General features: G+C 38.3%; 1 protein-coding gene across 1 annotated transcript in view; it reads right to left on the bottom strand.

Annotated features, from left to right (window-relative positions):
• The window catches only part of LAMA2 (laminin subunit alpha 2), a 472,106-nt gene that overhangs the window by 211,435 nt on the left and 242,611 nt on the right, over window positions 1-18,060 (bottom strand). Inside the window, exons 13-14 of the mRNA XM_070417672.1 lie at window positions 6,408-6,518; window positions 4,699-4,910 (exon numbers count right to left, since the gene is read on the bottom strand). Of these exons, the coding sequence (XP_070273773.1) occupies window positions 4,699-4,910; window positions 6,408-6,518 (323 nt within the window). The remainder of the gene's footprint in view (window positions 1-4,698; window positions 4,911-6,407; window positions 6,519-18,060) is intronic.

Below are 18,060 nucleotides of genomic sequence, written 5' to 3'. Positions count from 1 at the left end.
CCTACACCTACCACATCATAATAATCATTATGTATTGAGTGTCTGCTATCTTCTATGCCTTATAATGGGGGCTTGATGGACATCTCACTTAAGTATCAATGAACCCAATTGTAGTAATCATGTTTTTGTCCACATTTACAAGTGAAAAACGTGGGTCTGAGAGAGGTCAAGTGCCTTGTGCATATAACATAGTTAGCAAATGGTGCAGCACAAATTCAAACCCAAGTGTGACTCCGAAAGCGATGATCGTCTTGTTACTTGTATTGCTTCTCAACATATGCTAAGTAGCTTGTCAGGTGTTTTGGATACATCATTTTTTTTACTTAGCCTTCAATCTTGAAAGTTAAATATTATTTCTGCTATTTTACAGAAGAGGGAACTGAGACTTAGAAAAATACACAGGGAAGGTGCACAGTAAATGTTGGCAGACGGAATGAATCTAATATTTACAGAATAGATTTGGGAGGCAGCCAAAGATTATGGGGAGGAACCACATGTGGGTTTAAATCCTGGCTGAGCCTGTTGCCAACAGCTTAGTACCTAGCAATTGCATAAATTTTTTAAGTCCTAGAGTCTTTATCAGTATAATTTCTTCAAATTATATAGATAATCACCTGCATTATTAATTTCAAAATGAAAAAATATACTACTGATACTATTTCTACAATCACCAAGATTCCTTTGTTTATAAGGATTTTCTAGATTATTTATTATATAAATTTTGAGTGGTATCTCTGGTAGTAAAAAAGTCCCCCAAATTTACTCTAAAAGTCATGTGAAAATATCTTCCCTTGAAAAGATTCTGCATTTTCTTTGAAGCAACAAAGATGCATGGGAGCATCATAATAAGGTTATGATGGCCTAGTTGTGCTCAACTTCTCAGTGGATTCACAGAAAGCAAAAGTTTAAGCGTGCAAAATCCTCCACAGCCAATGAATGTTCAAGGGAGCTGACCTTTATGTGCTATCAAGATTTCAGGCTGTTTTGATCTTCTGTAGATCCATATGATACAGAGAGTCTCAGACTGGCAATTCAATGCTTTGTTTGGGGGCGGGGGTATAGGAAGTAATACATCATTTCAGATCACACTTCATTGGGCAAACCCAGTCATATGATCAAGTCTACCCTCAAAGGTTAGGAAAATAAAATATTCTAAAAGGAGGAGATTGAAAATTTGATGATGGTATTCATGTCTACTCTAAAGTGAAAGAAATAATATATTTTTTTGTAAAGTTCTACACTGAATAGGTGTTCAGGAAAAGCTGAATGGGCTTCTGCTTGAGTTAAATATAAAGGATGCTACTGAAAAGCTAAGGCTTGGAGAAATTAAAAGAGGAAAATAAGCAGTTAGGTTAAGTGTATTTCTCTTACATCCTTGAAATAAGGATGACAATTTTTCTAGTTTTATCTTCATCTCATGAAAGAGGACAATGAGAAGGAAACTGAATAATTTTATTGTATGGGCCTCTCAGAATTCTGAAAAAGAATGACAGCAAAACTGTCACAATTTTAGAAATATCCGTACGTGCTTTATTCTAGATATCTCCAAGCCTTAACAGTGTTTGGGAAAAATGCTATTCTTTGGAATAATGCAGGTCAGATAGAAGTGCTTCAGATTTGTGGGCTGAGTTGCCATTAGCTCTGCTTTTGTAGCCCTCTAATTCCGTTTTCATGGTGATTATTAGAGGTTGGCAAACAATTGTCCTCCTCCTTATTTCACAGATGAGGGGACTGAAATCCAAAGAGGTCAAAGGTACATTTATGGCTAAAACTATGAAATAGCTGCGTTGAGAACAAAAGTCAACATCCTGACCTGCACCCAATTCTCCTTTCACTGCCAATGCCATCCATAGTACTCTCCCTTTTCCGAAGTTTCTCTTTTCTCGGTTTCAGTTTCCAAGGTTTCAATCACCCGAGGTCAATCCCAGTCCGAAATATTAAGTGAAAAATTCCAGAAATTAACAATTCATACGTTTTAAATTGCACACGGACCTGAGTGGCATGATGAAATCTCACTCCCTCTAGCTCTGTCCTCAAAAATCATTCCTTTGTCCAGTATATCCACGCTGCATACCTACACTACCCACCCTGTAGTCACAGAATAGTTGCTGTGGGTATCAGATTGACTGTAGAGTATGGCAGTGCTTGTGTTCAAGTAGCCTTCCTTTTACTGAACAGCCCCAAAGCACAAGAGTAGTGAAACTGCGGTTCAAGTGTGCCAAAGAGAAGCCGCAAAAAGCTTCCTTTAAGTGAGAAGGTGAACATTCTTACCTAGGGGCAATGTGTTGTGCCAGAAAACATTGAATCTTACGAAGACTTCAGCAAGGGATTCCCTGAAACAAGGGACACCAAGCCATGTACTGCAAGTAAGGGATGGTTACACAGATAGAAGGAATCGTTTTGAATTAAAAAATATAAAAATTACTGGGGAAAGAGAGAGACTGCCTTCACATAACTTTTGTTACAGCATATTATAATTGTTCTAATATTATTAATCATTCCTGTTCATTTCTTACTGGGTCTAAATTATAAATGAAACTTTGTCTTCGGTATGTGTGTATAGGAAAAACACAGTGCTGCGTCTATAAGGTTTGGTACTGTCTCTGGTTTCAGGCATCCGTGGTAGGTCTTGAAATGTATCCTTGGAGGATAGGGGAGGACTATTGTAACCACATAATTGAAATGATCTAAGCCCATTTGCTGAGAGAACTACCATAGAATTAAGTCCTCCTTAAATAACTTACAACATGAATTTTTGTTGAGATAATTTCAATTTACTTGTGCTTGCACACAAACTGTATATCAAGTCGGAAGCCTACTGTGCAAGACAAGTTGAAATCAATTCAAGTAATGTTTCACAAATACGAATCAATCCATGAGTAGATCAGAGATTAATAAAATATAACAAGCTTACTGACCTGGGATTCATGCTGACTTTCAGCTCAGCTGAAATGGGTAGGAGTTTCAAACCTGACATTGGCTTTTACTTCTTGAACCAGAAAGCTGCCACCTACTTGGATTAGCTCTGTGTCAGTTCACATAGCCATCCATGCTCTGACAACATGTCGCTTGGGGTTGGGAACACTTCAAAAGACTTCACATGAAACTGATGAATTTAAGATGGATAGACACTGAAATCATCTGACATAAATCAGGGGGAAACGCCTTTGGATTAATTAGTCTGAGAAGCAATGATGACAAAAATAAATAAGCCCCCTAGTCAGTTTTTGTCAAATTGGTTATCATTCATTCTGAGAGCCAGAGGACTCGTTTCTTTATACTGTTTAAACATTATAACAATCTCTATTTACTAAATGGGGAAAAACATAATTAATTCCTGAGTGCTGCTTCTCATCTTCATGGCATTTTAACCCAGCTCCTAGCAGAATTGCCTCTGAAAAGAGGTACATTGTTTGGCAGTGGTTCTGTTTATGAATCTGCAGATCCCTCCTTTGGGAAGTGGTAATGATGATTACACTTAGTTGAAAGACAAACTAGGCAGCTCACACAAATGACAGAGCTGGGGGAGCATCAGCAAAAAAAAAAAATCCTCTTGTAGATAAAATAGTATTGGAGACATTGCTTTGATGATGGGTATGCCAAGTTGTCAGTTTGGGGTCCAATTTGATCATTTAACTTAATCTGATTTAAAAAGGTAGTTGCCATGATAGCTTGTTACTTGTTATTAGAGTAGAAAAGGAGAAAGAACGGAGCTCATTCAGACACAGGTGAAGTTTACATTTTGTCAGGCAAATGTCTTTGTTTTGCAAACGAAAAGCATGGCAGCCTACATTAAGTCAGACATGGGCACGTTTGGTTCACATCAGGGAGTTCTCTCTTTAAGGAAAACAAATGGAGGACAAAAAAGGAACTAACTTTTGAAGGGTTCTAGGTAATGAGCACTTTACATAATCATCACATAATTTTCACAATGACCCTGAAAGGTGGGCACCATTATCTCCACTTTATACCTGAGGAAATCAAGTTTCCACAAGGACCAATCACTTGCCAAAGGTCACACTTATAATCATCAATTGAGTTTACTGAATTCCTAATCTGGTTGGCTCCAAAGCTCTTCCTCTTTCCTTTATACCATGCAGTCTTTATAGTCTTATAGTGTTTTATAAAGAGACTTGGGGCTATTTAAATGAAGGTGCTTATATTTCTTGTTATAAACTATACTAGAGGCCCGATGCATGAAATTCATGCAAGAGTAGGCCTTCCTTCCCACGGCTGCCAGCACCGGATTCCCTCTGGCACCTGGGACTGGGATTTCCCTCGCAGGCCCGGCTTCGTCGGGAAGGTCATCTGGTCTAATTAGCATATTGCACTTTTATTATTATAGATACTGCCCTGGCTGGTGCGCTAGGTGGTTAGAGAATTGGCCTCCAAAACAAAGGGTCTTGGGTTTGATTTAGGTCAAGGGCATGTACCTAGGTTGCGGGTTTGATCCCTGGCCCCGGTTATTAATGTTTCTCTCTCTCTCTTCCTCCCCCTCTTCTCTCCCTTCCACTCTCTCTAAATATCAACAGAAATTTTTTTTTTAGCTTTAAGAGAAACACTTTTTAGAACACCAGTGCTCCATTATTATCTACTAACTGAAGACAACAAACCCCAGACATCTTCAAAGTCACTCTTCTAACAGGCATGCCCCAAGGAAAATGTGCAAACACTGGAAGATGCAGTTCTTGAGTTTACCTGTAGATGGCATCCACCCCAAGGCTGTCTGTGATTTGTATGAGGATTCGCTTTAAATCCACAAGCACTGTCATAAACTCTTTTCTACTGACTGGAAAATCTGTGCCATGTATGGTAAATGAGTCTTCTTTGAGTGACAATGCATGAGTATGGTCTTCAGATGGTCGCAGTTCCACCTCCTCTTGGGCTGTGCTGATTCTCAAGTCTTTTCCCTAAAGGGAAAAAGAAAGTCTTAAAGAGTAAAACTGAAAAGAGAGTATAAAAGGGTATAAAGTGTCTGCATTTGACTTCTCCACTTTGTGGATTATCCTCGGTAGGTTTTTAACTTCAGGTTGGCTTTCCCTGTCATTCAGCATATCTCTAGGCAGAGAAGGCAATTTAAATAATAGCTCAAACCAGATGCATTGCAAAGTATAAGCTTCTTGGTTATGCATGACCTTGCTCCCCCCACCCCAATAACTAAAGCAATAGACACCTGGACACTCACACATGTATGTGATTACAAATCCTTTGTGTTTACACCAGTGCATAAGAATTGTATATTTCAAATATATTATTTTATGGTGAATGTGGGTTGTATATGAAAATAGGGAAAAAAACTTCAAATAGTGTATTAAGCTATTGTTTTCAAGGGCATTTCTACTTTGAAAAAAAAAAAAAACAAACAAATAAGAAAAACCCTGCATTCCCATATTCACAGTAAGGTCATGGCATCATAATAATAGGGAGTATATTGACTGAGCTATAACATTTAGATTACCTTTCTTATCTTAGTTCATTCATATTCATGACATATAATATCTCACCATTTTACATTTATAGAACCCTTTTATCTCAAAGGCATTCCAAAGTATAATTCTAGTTTCATACACACACACACACACACACACACACACACACACACACACGATAAGAACAACAGAGTCCAGGGCTAAATCAACCTTGACCCATTCAGGATCATAAATGTGCATGCAAGCGTGTGCCTTTGACTATTTGTGAGTGTTGGAGGGAGGGGTATGAGAAAGGGCAGGAAAAGGCCTTCAAGCTTCCAACATTTTAGAATTGCGTATGGCCCTCCGAATCCTGAAAGCAGCTTCTCGCATAACTTTCTTACCTAAAATAGGAATTTTGAAGTAAAAATTTAATAACACCTAAATAAATAAGTTTTCTTTTTCATTTGCTTCTGCCTCATAAAGTAAAACAGATTCTACTTGGAATAAGGGGAGATGGAAAATACACAACCATGTAAATTAGCATTTGCCCAAACATGTTCATCATACTTATTTCCTTGGAAACATGGTCATTATGTTTTTAATTTAAATTTTAGGTCAGGTCTAAAGGTCTCCTTTATCACTAGAACCCAATGAATACACTCAGCCTTCTAGATATGTCTCAGAGTGAAACATGAGGCTGACATAGAAGCAAATGTCCAAGACGTAACATTTTTCTATCATAATATATAAATTGATGTTAAAGCAACCAAGTAAGGAATAACCTCAAATTACATCTATAATAATAAAAACATAATATGCTAATTAGACTGGATGTCCTTCCAGACGTTTTTCTGGACGAAGCCGCGGCAGTAGGAGCCGAGGCAGAGGTGGCCACCGTGGCAGGTGGGGGCCAAGCCCCTTGCACAAATTTCGTGCATCGGGCCTCTAGTAAGAGCATAAAACAGTTGAACATGAATGACCGTTTCCATACTCTACCTCTAAGATAATCATAAGATGGAGTACGCGTGCTGTTTCTTCTTCTTCTTCGTCTTCTTCTTCAAGGTCATATGATATGGTAAATGTCAATTGTCCTCCAGCCGCTGTGAGCTAAAAGAGAGGAGATGTGTAATCATTACAGGACAGGAGATGGGCTGTTATATCATATTTTGCTTATCATTTTAAAACAATTTTATTGTTTTAGAGGGCAGGATTTGGAAGAAGCAGAAATCCCGAGAGTGCAGAGTAAGAATGACAGACATTTCTTTAGAAGTAACCTTTATACGAACCTTAGCAATCAAGGGCGAGCCTGACACAAATATCAATTCAGGTATTATTTTCCCCAGTATCGCAGGCTTGCAGAAATACGTTAGGTTCCAAGAAACCAAACACAGCCCCTCCTGTCAGTTTCTGAGTCTATAGCTTGAGCTTTACAATTTCCAAACAGAAAAGGATCTTTGTCAAAATGGGGAGATGTCTAGCCATCCAGGGGGTCACTCACTTTCTGTGGGTCTAAATGCTTTCAACAAAGACATCACTCCGCTTGACAGGCACTTTACATAGACTATAAGCTAAGGTGAGAAATTCTGTTGGTCAAAGAAAAATAAAAGAGTAGCATCAAATTTTATAGTATGATAAAATTTCTTCAAAACTCCCAAAGAAAATACATTTTCCTGTGTAACATCAAATATGCTTAGTTTGAATGAATGTCATCCCTTTTCATAAAACACACTACTTTTCTTCCAATATGCCTGCTAAGCCCCATACAGTGTACGCTTGAAGTTTACATCTCCTGACATTGACAGTAACCTTGGAAGCTCAAAAGTTTTCAACATTTGCCGAAACCGGTTTGGCTCAGTGGATAGAGCGTCAGCTTGTGGACTGAAACGTCCCAGCTTCAATTCCGGTCAAGGGCATGTACCTGGGTTGTGGGCACATCCCCAGTAGGAGATGTGCAGGAGGCAGCTGATCGATGTTTCTAACTCTCTATCTCTCTCCCTTCGTCTCTGTAAAAAATCAATAAAATATATTTTTTAAAAAAAGTTTTCAACATTATAGATTTATGTCCCAATATCCTTCCCAAACTCAATCCCTAGCTCCTACTAGGTATTTTATCAATTTAGAAAATTCTAGAGAGTTCAGTCCTCTTTGAAATATATAAAGTGTCCTTTTTTTTCCCCTGCCTTTCTGGACTCCTCCCATGGAGAAAATACCTGGCTGATTTTGAAAAAGCGTGCTATGTGGTATTGTGGATGCTTATCCTAAAAGAAACAAAATCCTTTTACATAGATTCACCCCTCATTACTCACAATAATGCCAAGTGCTCTAGTCCAGGCAGATATTTATTGTTTTATATGTGAGGAGACATTAGAGGAAGACTATTTCTCAGTGGCGCTGGGGACTAAAAGTTTTCTGAATTTTAGTTCCTTACAGAGCTCCGTGTAATGAGCTCTTAGAAGACATTGCAGAGCTTCAATTTAAAAACCTTTCTTCATCAGCCACAGTGAGCTCTGTGGGATTCCCCGCGGTTCCTCCTCCTCCATCCAGTGCATCACGGGAAGGGCTTTGTGATCAGGCTCTGCCCCGAGAGGCCACAGAGAGCCCAGGCTGCAGAGCTGGGCCTCTGCTCGTCGGCATGGAGGAGACAGCGGAATACAAATCATCAGCTTTGCTTTATGAATAACTTTATTTACAGTGCTGGAGTGGAATTTTTTAAAAGGACTACAGCATTTGCATTGACTCTGTCACTCAAGCTCCAATGTTGATTCCTTATAAATGATCTTGCTTTCCTATCATGTGGATCAATAATAATATAAAGCATGAACTAAGGGTAAGATTAATTCAATCTAGTCTCCTGAGGACTTAGAATAATAATAGTAATAAGAATTAAAAATTGCCTTTTCACTCATATTTCATAAAGCATTCCCCCCAATTCTTTTATGCATCTTTGATGCTCATACTGGAAGCAGTTTTTGTGTCATGTAACAATTTTCATGATTGAATTCATTCTTCTTCCACCTAAATTACTAGAATGGGGAAAACAGACAATTTTTTGAAAGATGCACACCATTCCCAGACTTTTTTTTCTCAAGCCACAAGTATGCATTTCTATTGTCTTCTACTGCATTAAACTATCTTGAGACTCCTTCCTCACCCTGATTATACCCCCATTTCATTTATAAATACATTTTCTTTCTTATTCTATACTCATTGTACAGATGTCTCCAAGACTCTTGCTTCCTTTTAGCTATCCTTTCTTATTGACTTTTTTATTCCTCTCATCGATTAAACTATATCTACACCTGGTTCCTCAATCTACTATATGTTCCATCTTTTGCTGTGTCCCTATATTAGTTTGCTTATTCTTCCATAACAAGTACCAGAGACTGGTGGCTTAAATAATAGAAATCAGAGATCAAGGTATCAGCAGGGTAGGTTTCTTTTGAGGCCTCTCACATTGGCATAGAAATGGCAGTCTTGACCCTGTGTCCTCAAATGCTCTTCCTCTGTATTTGTCTGTGTGGTAATTTCCCCTTCTTATAAGGACATCAGAATGTTGAATTAGAACCCTCCTAATTACCTCACTTTAATGTAATTACCTCTTTAAAGAACCTTTCTCCAAATGCTGTCACAGTCTGAGATTCTGGGGGTTAGAACTTCAACATATAAATTTATGGATAGACACAATTCAGCCTTTAACAGTTCTATATTGAGTGATTGTTCAATAATGTCTCAAATACTCAGCGTACTCAAAGCTAATCTCATTATCTGGATCTTCCTAGGAAACAAACTTGATTATTTTCCCCAACTTCCATGATCTGATCAAGCCAATTGCTTTATTTCTCTATTTCGAATTGGAAACCATAGGTGCAATACAATATTATCTTCACTTTGTTATTTATATCAGATTACTTCCTCAATCCTATTCTCTTGAAATGCTTCTTATCGAACTTTCTATTTCCTTTTGCCACTTCACATTTACTAGGCCCCCATCAAGCTTTGGACTCAATTCTCTGACTTCAGTCTTCTTGTTGAGGAATGTTTTATTATTATTACTTCTGTTTTTATACTTCCCTAATGAAGAACCTCCAGTAGCCTGGGATCTATAATATAATTCAACTTCCTGTGCAGTGTAAATATCCTCTATGACCTATGCAGCCCCTTGTTCACAACAGTGAACTCACCAAGGCACTGTGGGATACTATAAATGTTCAAAGGAAATACAGCAGAACTCTATCTGTTAGACACCACACAAACAACTAGTCAAGTTAGTTCCTAATTTTAACATTAGATAATGCTATATTCCTTTTAAGAATGTTCTCAGAATTTTGAGCTGTTTTTTTTATTATGGAATGATAATAAACTAATTATCATTCCCATAGCATTCCGATTATTCAATATATATTTTTTTTTCAGAGAGAAAGGAAAGAGAGAGAGATAGAAACATCAATAATGAGAGATAATCATTGATCAGCTGCCTCCTGCACGCCCCCTACTGGGGAGCTGGCAAGCCAGGAATGTGCCCTTGACCCAAATCGAAATCGGGACCCTTCAGTCCACAGACTGGTGCTCTATACACTAAACCAAACCAGCTAGGGCTAGCATTTTGACTATTTAAATGCTATTCTTTGCCCAGCTGATGTCCTACTGGTCAGAAATTGAGGGAGAAAAAAAGGTTTTCTAGTAATATAGTTATATTCCCAGTCTACTGAGGCGTCAGTGGCAACCATAACAGATAAGAGAGCCATGTTTGGTAGAGCTCTGTATAAACCAACTTAGCCATTAACATTGAAGAAGTCTAGCAATACAGCACATGACAGTAGTGTATGTGCAGTACATATAACTTTAATTTCTCACAATTTTGGACTTTGTAGACTCAATTTATTAATATTATCAGTGAGACTTTCAAATTCCTCCCTTTGGGGGACAACATTGATTACTGTAGTTTTACAGAGCACTGCATGTATAGCCAATAGAACATTTCATTTTCTCCTGCTATTTTGAAACTAAACTGTTGTCATTCTATTGGCTAGAGAAATATGGTCTTCCCCAAGTAAAAGTAAGTGGAATTCCAGGTCCCTTTAAGGCAATCCTTACGCTTACTGGATAGATTAGACTATATTTACTAGAGATGAAAGTTGTATTCCTTTTCAATACAAAGAGAAAGTGCATTTAATGAGAATAGTTCATTCTAAAGGGTCCCCAAGGACCAAGTCTTCTACGTTTCTCCTTACATCAAGCAAAATTCTTTTCAGAGGGATTCATATATCAAATTGAGAAGACACTGCAGGGAAAGTAGCAGCACCCATTCATTCCTGCAGATGGTTCAGAGCTAAGCCGTTCACTATCCCAATCCTCAATTTACTCCATTAAGAAAAGAGCAATACAAGTAGCTGTTTCCCATGAGTACCTGTTTAATTCTACCTTCAGGGGAAAGAAACAGCTTGTTTGTACGTAACATTATAGTTACTGTGCAATATATCACCTAATGTCACACGTAATAATGTAGTGTGCATGTGGCACATTGCATTAAAGATTCAATGAGGCAGAAAAGTTTTCCCTCATGATTGGAAAAGGCAAAAGGTAATTCATAAAACCAAGCTTTATAAAAGTACTTAGAATTAGGCTACTTGTGCTCTAGCCTCTCTCTTTTTTTCCTGCCAATCTCAAGAAACATGAATTGAAGGGGAAGGATGAGTGATCGATGGCGGACAATATACCTGGGGGGAAAATCTTTTTTATAATAAAAAAGCCTGGAATATTTGGTTCTCTGATGTCAGGACATCATCACTCTTACTGCACTAAATGGGGTGTAAAACCTCATATTTGCTTTTGCTTACCAGAGTAAATATTTCAGGGGGAATATACTAAAATCAAATGAGAAAAAGGCTACATAATATTGAGCCAGATAAATGAAACGTATCTGTCAATTTCAATTTAGCATCACAAACAGAGCAAGTGATTCCCTTCTTTAGATTCCAAAGCCCCAGAGCCTTAAACTCTGAAAAGATGCCCCTCCCACATAAGTGTTTATTAATGCATCTATTCATGGAGCTCTCTTTTAACATAGAAACAGAATTCCATTTCAGGTCATACTTTCCTATACATTTATAACTGAAATAAGAGCATGTTTCTCTTCTTTCAAAGCTTGATCTGTTCTATTTGAATAGAACAGATGTAAGGAGATGTTGAATTAGTGAATAGGCAGCATTTACATGGGAGGTCTTAAAGTTCTATCACTTTTAATGCATAGAAAATGGACTAGGAGCTGTAGGTGTCAAACAGACAATGCATTCTAGAAATGTTGATTTGGAAGGTGAGAGATTCCTTATAGTACAGGGATACAAAGAAAAATTTTGAAGAATGCAACTGCTTGCCTGCCTTCATTTCTCCCTTTCTTCTTTTTTTTCCTCTCTGCCTGCTTTTCCTGTTTTCTTTCCTTCCTTTTACTCACTTTTTTTCTTCCTCTATTTCCTCCTCCTCCTCTATCTTTTCCTCCTTCTTCTTTTATTTCTTTTTGGTATTCTAAGTAGAGTTTTGACAGTATTTACTTTGCAATAACAACAATGTCCTTTTCACAATGCAACTATTAGAACTAAGTTGAGGAAAGGGCTATCTTCGGGATATTTTCCCTTTTAGATTTGGCCACGTCTAATCTGACACGGTTATATTGCATTCTTTTGTATTTTGTATCATCTGAATTTCATAAGTATCCAAAGTAGTGATGAAAATTATGATTGTGACGGGGCCAAGGCCAGAGTTTTGTGGCAGCCAGCCTTTCAGTGTAACACTAACTGACCAATCAGTGTCCTTGCAGCCTGGTCCTCCTGCTGATGAAATTTCTCAACCTTATTTATTCTTCCTAACTTTCACCATGACTTTTCAAATCCACACAACTGACCCTCTAGCCAATATTTATATGTAATGATTCTTACTGAAAGTGCCAAGAGATACCCTTTACAGTGTTTTGATTGGCAGAACGAAAACAAAAGTCATTGTGAGAGACATATCTAGGGGAATTGAGAAGTCAACATGAGTTACCAATATACAATTTGTTTAAATCAATTATTTATTCTCTTGAATCACACCAACCTAAAACTTCAGCATAGGTTTTCTATCTCCAATTATACTCTCCCCATGGTCAGTTATGGTTCAAAGCAAATGGAATTACAAGGGTTTGATCAGATAAGAATGTTTCTGGCCCTGACCGGTTTGGCTCAGTGGAGGGAGCATCGGCCTTTGGACTGAGGGGTCCCGGGTTCAATCCCGGTCAAGGGCGTGTGCCTTGGTTGCGGGCACATCCCCGGTGGGGGGTGTGCAGGAGGCAGCTGATCGATGTTTCTTTCTCATTGATGCTTCTAGCTCTCTATCTTTCCCTTCCTCTCTGTAAAAAATTTAATGGAATATATATATTTTTTAATTATTTTTAAAAAAAGAATGTTTCCGGTTGCAACAGAAAATCAGACAATGAGAACTTCTCACTAATAAGTGGTCCAGAGGTAGACAGATTAAATTTTAAGATACAACAAAAGAATTATTTTTTTCTATTTCATGTATTTTTTACAAACACTAAGATCCTTTTGGGGCACTTAAGTATATAAACACCCCATGAATAGATTTGCTAAAAAGAAGATGATAAAGTGCTTAAAAGTACAACACCCCATACAATAAGTTAGTATTTAGTGTTTTGTTGTGGGTCTTCTGACTTAGAGAACTGTGTGCTACTCTGTGACCTGCATGATCAAGTATTGAGTTGAAATAGTACAGTCACACTCAGCCAGTGTGGCTCAGTAGTTGAGTGTTGACCTATGAACCAGGAAGTCACGGTTTAATTCCTGGTCAGGGCACATGCCTGGTTGCAGGCTCAATCCCCAGTAGGGGGCATACAGGAGGCAGCTGATCAATGATTGTCTCTCATCATTGATTCTATTTCTCCCTCCCTCTCCCTTCTTCTCTCTGAAATCAATTAAAAATAACATAAAAAAAACACCCACACAGTACAATCTCAACAGATGTGAGTAAATGGTAGCAGCCAAATTCTCAGAACTGCTATTTGTTATCAAGCCCAGACTCAAAAACAGGGTCCTTGCAACAGCTGTTTCTCTTCTGTTTACTAACTTATGTTTAGATAGAATATTCCATTACTACTTTTGCTGAGGGTTGTATTGATTTATGTGCAAATATTCAGCACAAATAACACATGTATACTTAATTAAACAATATCTAATCAAATCATAAATTATGATTTTATATATGCATATGTTTCTTATCGACCAGAGCTTAAAATTGTTTAAGTTCTCTGCCAAAAATAAAAGAAAACTGCATGTTCATGATATGTCATATTGATGATTAAAATAACAGGACACATTTTAATCCAAGTTCCATTAAGTTAAAGAGAAACAGACAACTATTTTCTCATTAATGACAAGTGAATAAAAACAAAATATATTATCCTTGTGGGAAATTTATGAGAACACTGTAAAAAGAGATACCAGCATTGTTATATTTGAATGAGAATTTTAACTAACCTTTCTCTTACTGCTTAATTATTTTGCCTTAGAAAGATATTCATTACTTGGGGTAGAATGCAGCCAGTGTATAGCCTTTCCTTCTCTTACTGAAAAAAGTAGGAAAAAGAGTGTGAAAAGCAGAGTTCTCTTCTTGCCCGGAGGCAATTCTCAATGTTTATACCCGTAAGGATACTGAATATGACTGGAAGAGCTGTATGTTTAAATGAGTCAGTTAATTTCAGGTTCCATTATTTAAATAAAGGATAGTTTGAAATAGCAGTCAACTATTTTCCACAAAAGCAGCAGCCAGGACACCAAACTTGGGATACCATTTTGATTTGATGCTAATGGACCTGCCACTATTCCTTTTTTTCTCTCCTCTCATTCATGAATTCTGCATGTGATTCTTGATTACAGCAGTGGAAGCTCGTTGTGCATTTCAGAAGAAAAAATTCCCAAACGTACAATAGAAACTAAGTCTCACCCCAGAAGAGAATCAACAGGCCAATTAATAATTGCATAATGAACAGATAAAGAGTTGTGTTTGCTTTATGACATGTCTATTAATACAGAAATCACATATAAAACCCACAAAAGATGAAGCTCATACCTGAAGACTTTCTAGACCTGAATTTGGATTGTGTTTCTGCCTTTAAATGATTTATGTTTTTCAGAGTCTGAGTTAATTTTCACTAAAATGAACTGAATTGCACTGAGGATGAAATGAGAAAATACACATAAAATTCCTCACCTAGTACCTAACTCATAGGATATCTATAATAATAAAAGCGTAATATGCAAATGGACTGAACGACCGAAGAATGGAATGACCATCCAGACGACCTTCTGGATGAAGCTGGGGCTGTGAGGGCCAAGGCAGCCAGGGCTGTGAGGGCCATGGCTTACTCTTTCACGAATTTCATGCATCGGGCCTCTAGTATTCAATAAATGTGGTAGATTATACTGTTTTAATAAGGATCATTTGCAAACTTAAAATATCATACATGCTTCACACAAAACTAATCATAATGATATTTATTTCAAAATTCTAAATGCAGTTTAAAGTCTTAAGAGTTTCCAGAAGAGATCACAGTGGTGGAAAAATTCACATCTTATTCTTGTTTTAATGCTTCCCTGTGGTACTTTGCACAAGCATCTTACAAATAAATAGTACATGCTGCATAAACATCTGCTGAGTGTTAATCAAATTCAACACTATATATTATTTCAATGAATTATAGATGGAGAAGGCATAAAAACCTGGGGCAAATTTGTCCCACCCCTATGAAATACTTTGCGGTTATATTAAAATGGGTCTTGATTGGCTTTTTCTGTTTTTACTTAAAAACAGCCCAAAGGAGGTATGTCTAGTTGAGCTTCTCAGTTATTTGAATTTACTACAGGAAATTACTGTACTGCTGACTGGCAAATCACAAATTTGTTTGAAATTAAGAAACCTTTAGCATTTGGAAATTTAGCTCTGCAGTTAAAAGATAAACTCAATTTCTAAGTCATTTAGACATTTGTACACATAAAGCAACTATAAGTCATTACTTTTTGCCAGTTTCTATATGCTAGAATAATTGCGTTAATTCCAGCACCCACTAATACATACTTTATGATATAAGTACATTTTCAATATGTTCTATTGGCAAATGACATACTCTCTATATTAAGAGGACACCTAGCACACAGATGAAAGAAAACAATGGTCCCATTGTGATCAGAACATGACACTACCATTTAAGAGAGTAGTTGACAAAATAGAGTTCATCCATAGAGATGTGACTAGATTGTTGACGGCTGTAAAAGCTGAGCAAAAGGTTTTGGAAAGAACATGGAAATATTTAACTTTAAAAAGAGAAGACTTAGGGAAAACATATTGTTTTCTTCAAGCATCTGAAAGCCTATTTTTAGTCCAGCTGTCGCAGAGAAGCCAAGCCTCAAGGCTAGGCTTCTCCACTCCGGCCACGGCGAGGCTTGGCTTCTCTGCTCCAGCCACAGTGGAGAAGCCAAGCCTCTTCAGTCTTCAGTCTTCAGTTGTCTTCAATCTTCGCTCGGGCCAGAGCCTTCAGTTTTCGCTCTGCGCCTGCATATGCAAATTAACCCGCCATCTTTGTTGGGTTAATTTGCATACTAATCCTGATTGGTGGGTGGGCATGGCAGAGTGACAACCAATTTACATATTTCTCTTCTTTTAGTCTAGATTACTATATTGTATAGATGAAGAAATTGAGGTTTTTTTTCCTCTTCTCTAGGTTGTGATGTCACCTGCGGTTCAGGAAGATGCAGTTCAAACCCAGAGAGATTAACTCCCAGGTGCTGAACACAGTGCTGGCCTGGCTGGGGGTGGCCGGCCAGTGGCACTTCATGGGCATGCTGGGGATAGAGGAGGAGGCTCTGAGCTCTGGACCCAGGCCAGCCTGCTGCTATTTTCACTCTTCAGGAAGAAACACATTAAAGAACTGAAGGGACAAGCAGTCAGTCCTAAAGTGTATTTCATGAAGCAGACCACTTGGAACTCCTGCGGTATCATCAGACTTATACGTGCAGTGGCCAATATTTGTGATTTAAGTGCTAAAAAAATGACCCTGGGAAGCAATCAGAAAAAAGAAAATGCTTTAAAAATATATTTAGAGGGACCTAGTAACTAAAACTAGGGTAGCCACCTAACATAATGTATAATCTAGGGGGGTTCTTATAAGTCTTAGATATAGTAGATTTGTGTATTTGTAACTTTTCTCACACATGGCTGTCATTTTCTTACTCTAACATGTTACAGTTTTCCAATAGATGAAAGTGAAGCACCTTGAGGAAGAGCTACCCTAGATAATAAAAGCGTAATATACAAATTGACCGAACAGTGGACCAACGGGTCTCTATGATGTGCACTGACCACCAGGGGTCAGACGCTCAACACATGAGCTGCCCCTGGCATGTAGGCTCCAGACCAGCCAAGCTGGGTGCCAGCGGGGGCCCCCCAATCACCCCGCCAGTTGCCCTGCAGATTGGCCCTGATCACTGGCCAGGCCTAGGGACCCTACCCATGCATGAATTTTGTGCATCGGGCCTCTAGTACAATATATAAAAGCCTAATATTCGAATTGTCTGCTCATCCATTCTACCAATCAAAACATAATATGCTAATGATATGCTAAGGCTGCTCAATTGCTCGCTATGATGTGCACTGACCACCAGGGGGCAGATACTCCAACTGCTAGGTTAGCTTGTTGCTGGGGTCCAGCTGATTGGGACTGAGCAAGACGGGCAGGACACACCCTGGAGCCCTCCCGTGGTCTCTCCCTGGCTGGCCAACCTCCTGGGTCCCTCCCGGCCCCAATAGTGCACCGGTTGGGTCCCTCGGCCTGGCCTGTGCCCTAGAGCCGGTTTCGGCCCAATCCCGCAGGCCAGGCAAAAGGACCCCACTGGTGCACAAATTCATGCACCAAGCCTCTAGTATATATATAAATAAAGAGGGGGGTGGGGGTTTGGGAAGAGTGACGCAGAGAAAATACAAAGAAAAGGGAATCAGGAGACTGAGTGTTAACCAGCCCTGCTCAAACTAGACATGTAATTTTACAAATGTTTCTCTTTTAAGAAAAAAATTAAAACCAAGTGTAGAATATGGAAGTTGAGAGCTGACATGATGGCTCCATTTGCACGTTTCACACAAATATGACTGTGAACTAATATAAATCTCAGTGAGCTTTAAAGGCATCATCTCCACTGTAAACATTTCAATGATTTTCCTGCTTATTTTATTGTTATTTTGAGATACAAAGCTATATTTATTAACACATTTTGAAAACTATACATATGTACATACTTATTGTTTGACATCTTTATTGTTTGACATCTTTAGTTCTAAGATTCCCTCAGTTAAATTGCAATAGAAATGTGAAAACCATCAGAATATAAAACTTAAATTAAGTATTCAAGATTACTTGCTCTAGCCAGTTTGGCTCTGTCAATGGAGCATCGGCCCATGGACTAAAGGGTCCTGGGTTCAATTCTGGTCAAGGGCATGTACCTCTGTTGCAGGCTCAGTCCCAGCTTGCAGTCGAGGTGCATGCAGGAGGCAACCAATTGGTGTCTCTCTCACATCAATGTTTCTCTCTCTCTCTCTCTTTTCCCTTTTTCTT

The sequence above is a fragment of the Myotis yumanensis genome, unplaced genomic scaffold, assembly GCF_028538775.1.
Source record: "Myotis yumanensis isolate MYYU_CA2020_CCGP unplaced genomic scaffold, mMyoYum1.0.hap1 SCAF_6, whole genome shotgun sequence".
Lineage (NCBI taxonomy): Eukaryota > Metazoa > Chordata > Mammalia > Chiroptera > Vespertilionidae > Myotis > Myotis yumanensis.
The sequence above is the reverse complement of the archived record's forward strand: the minus strand, read 5'-3'. Positions and strand labels throughout refer to the sequence as shown.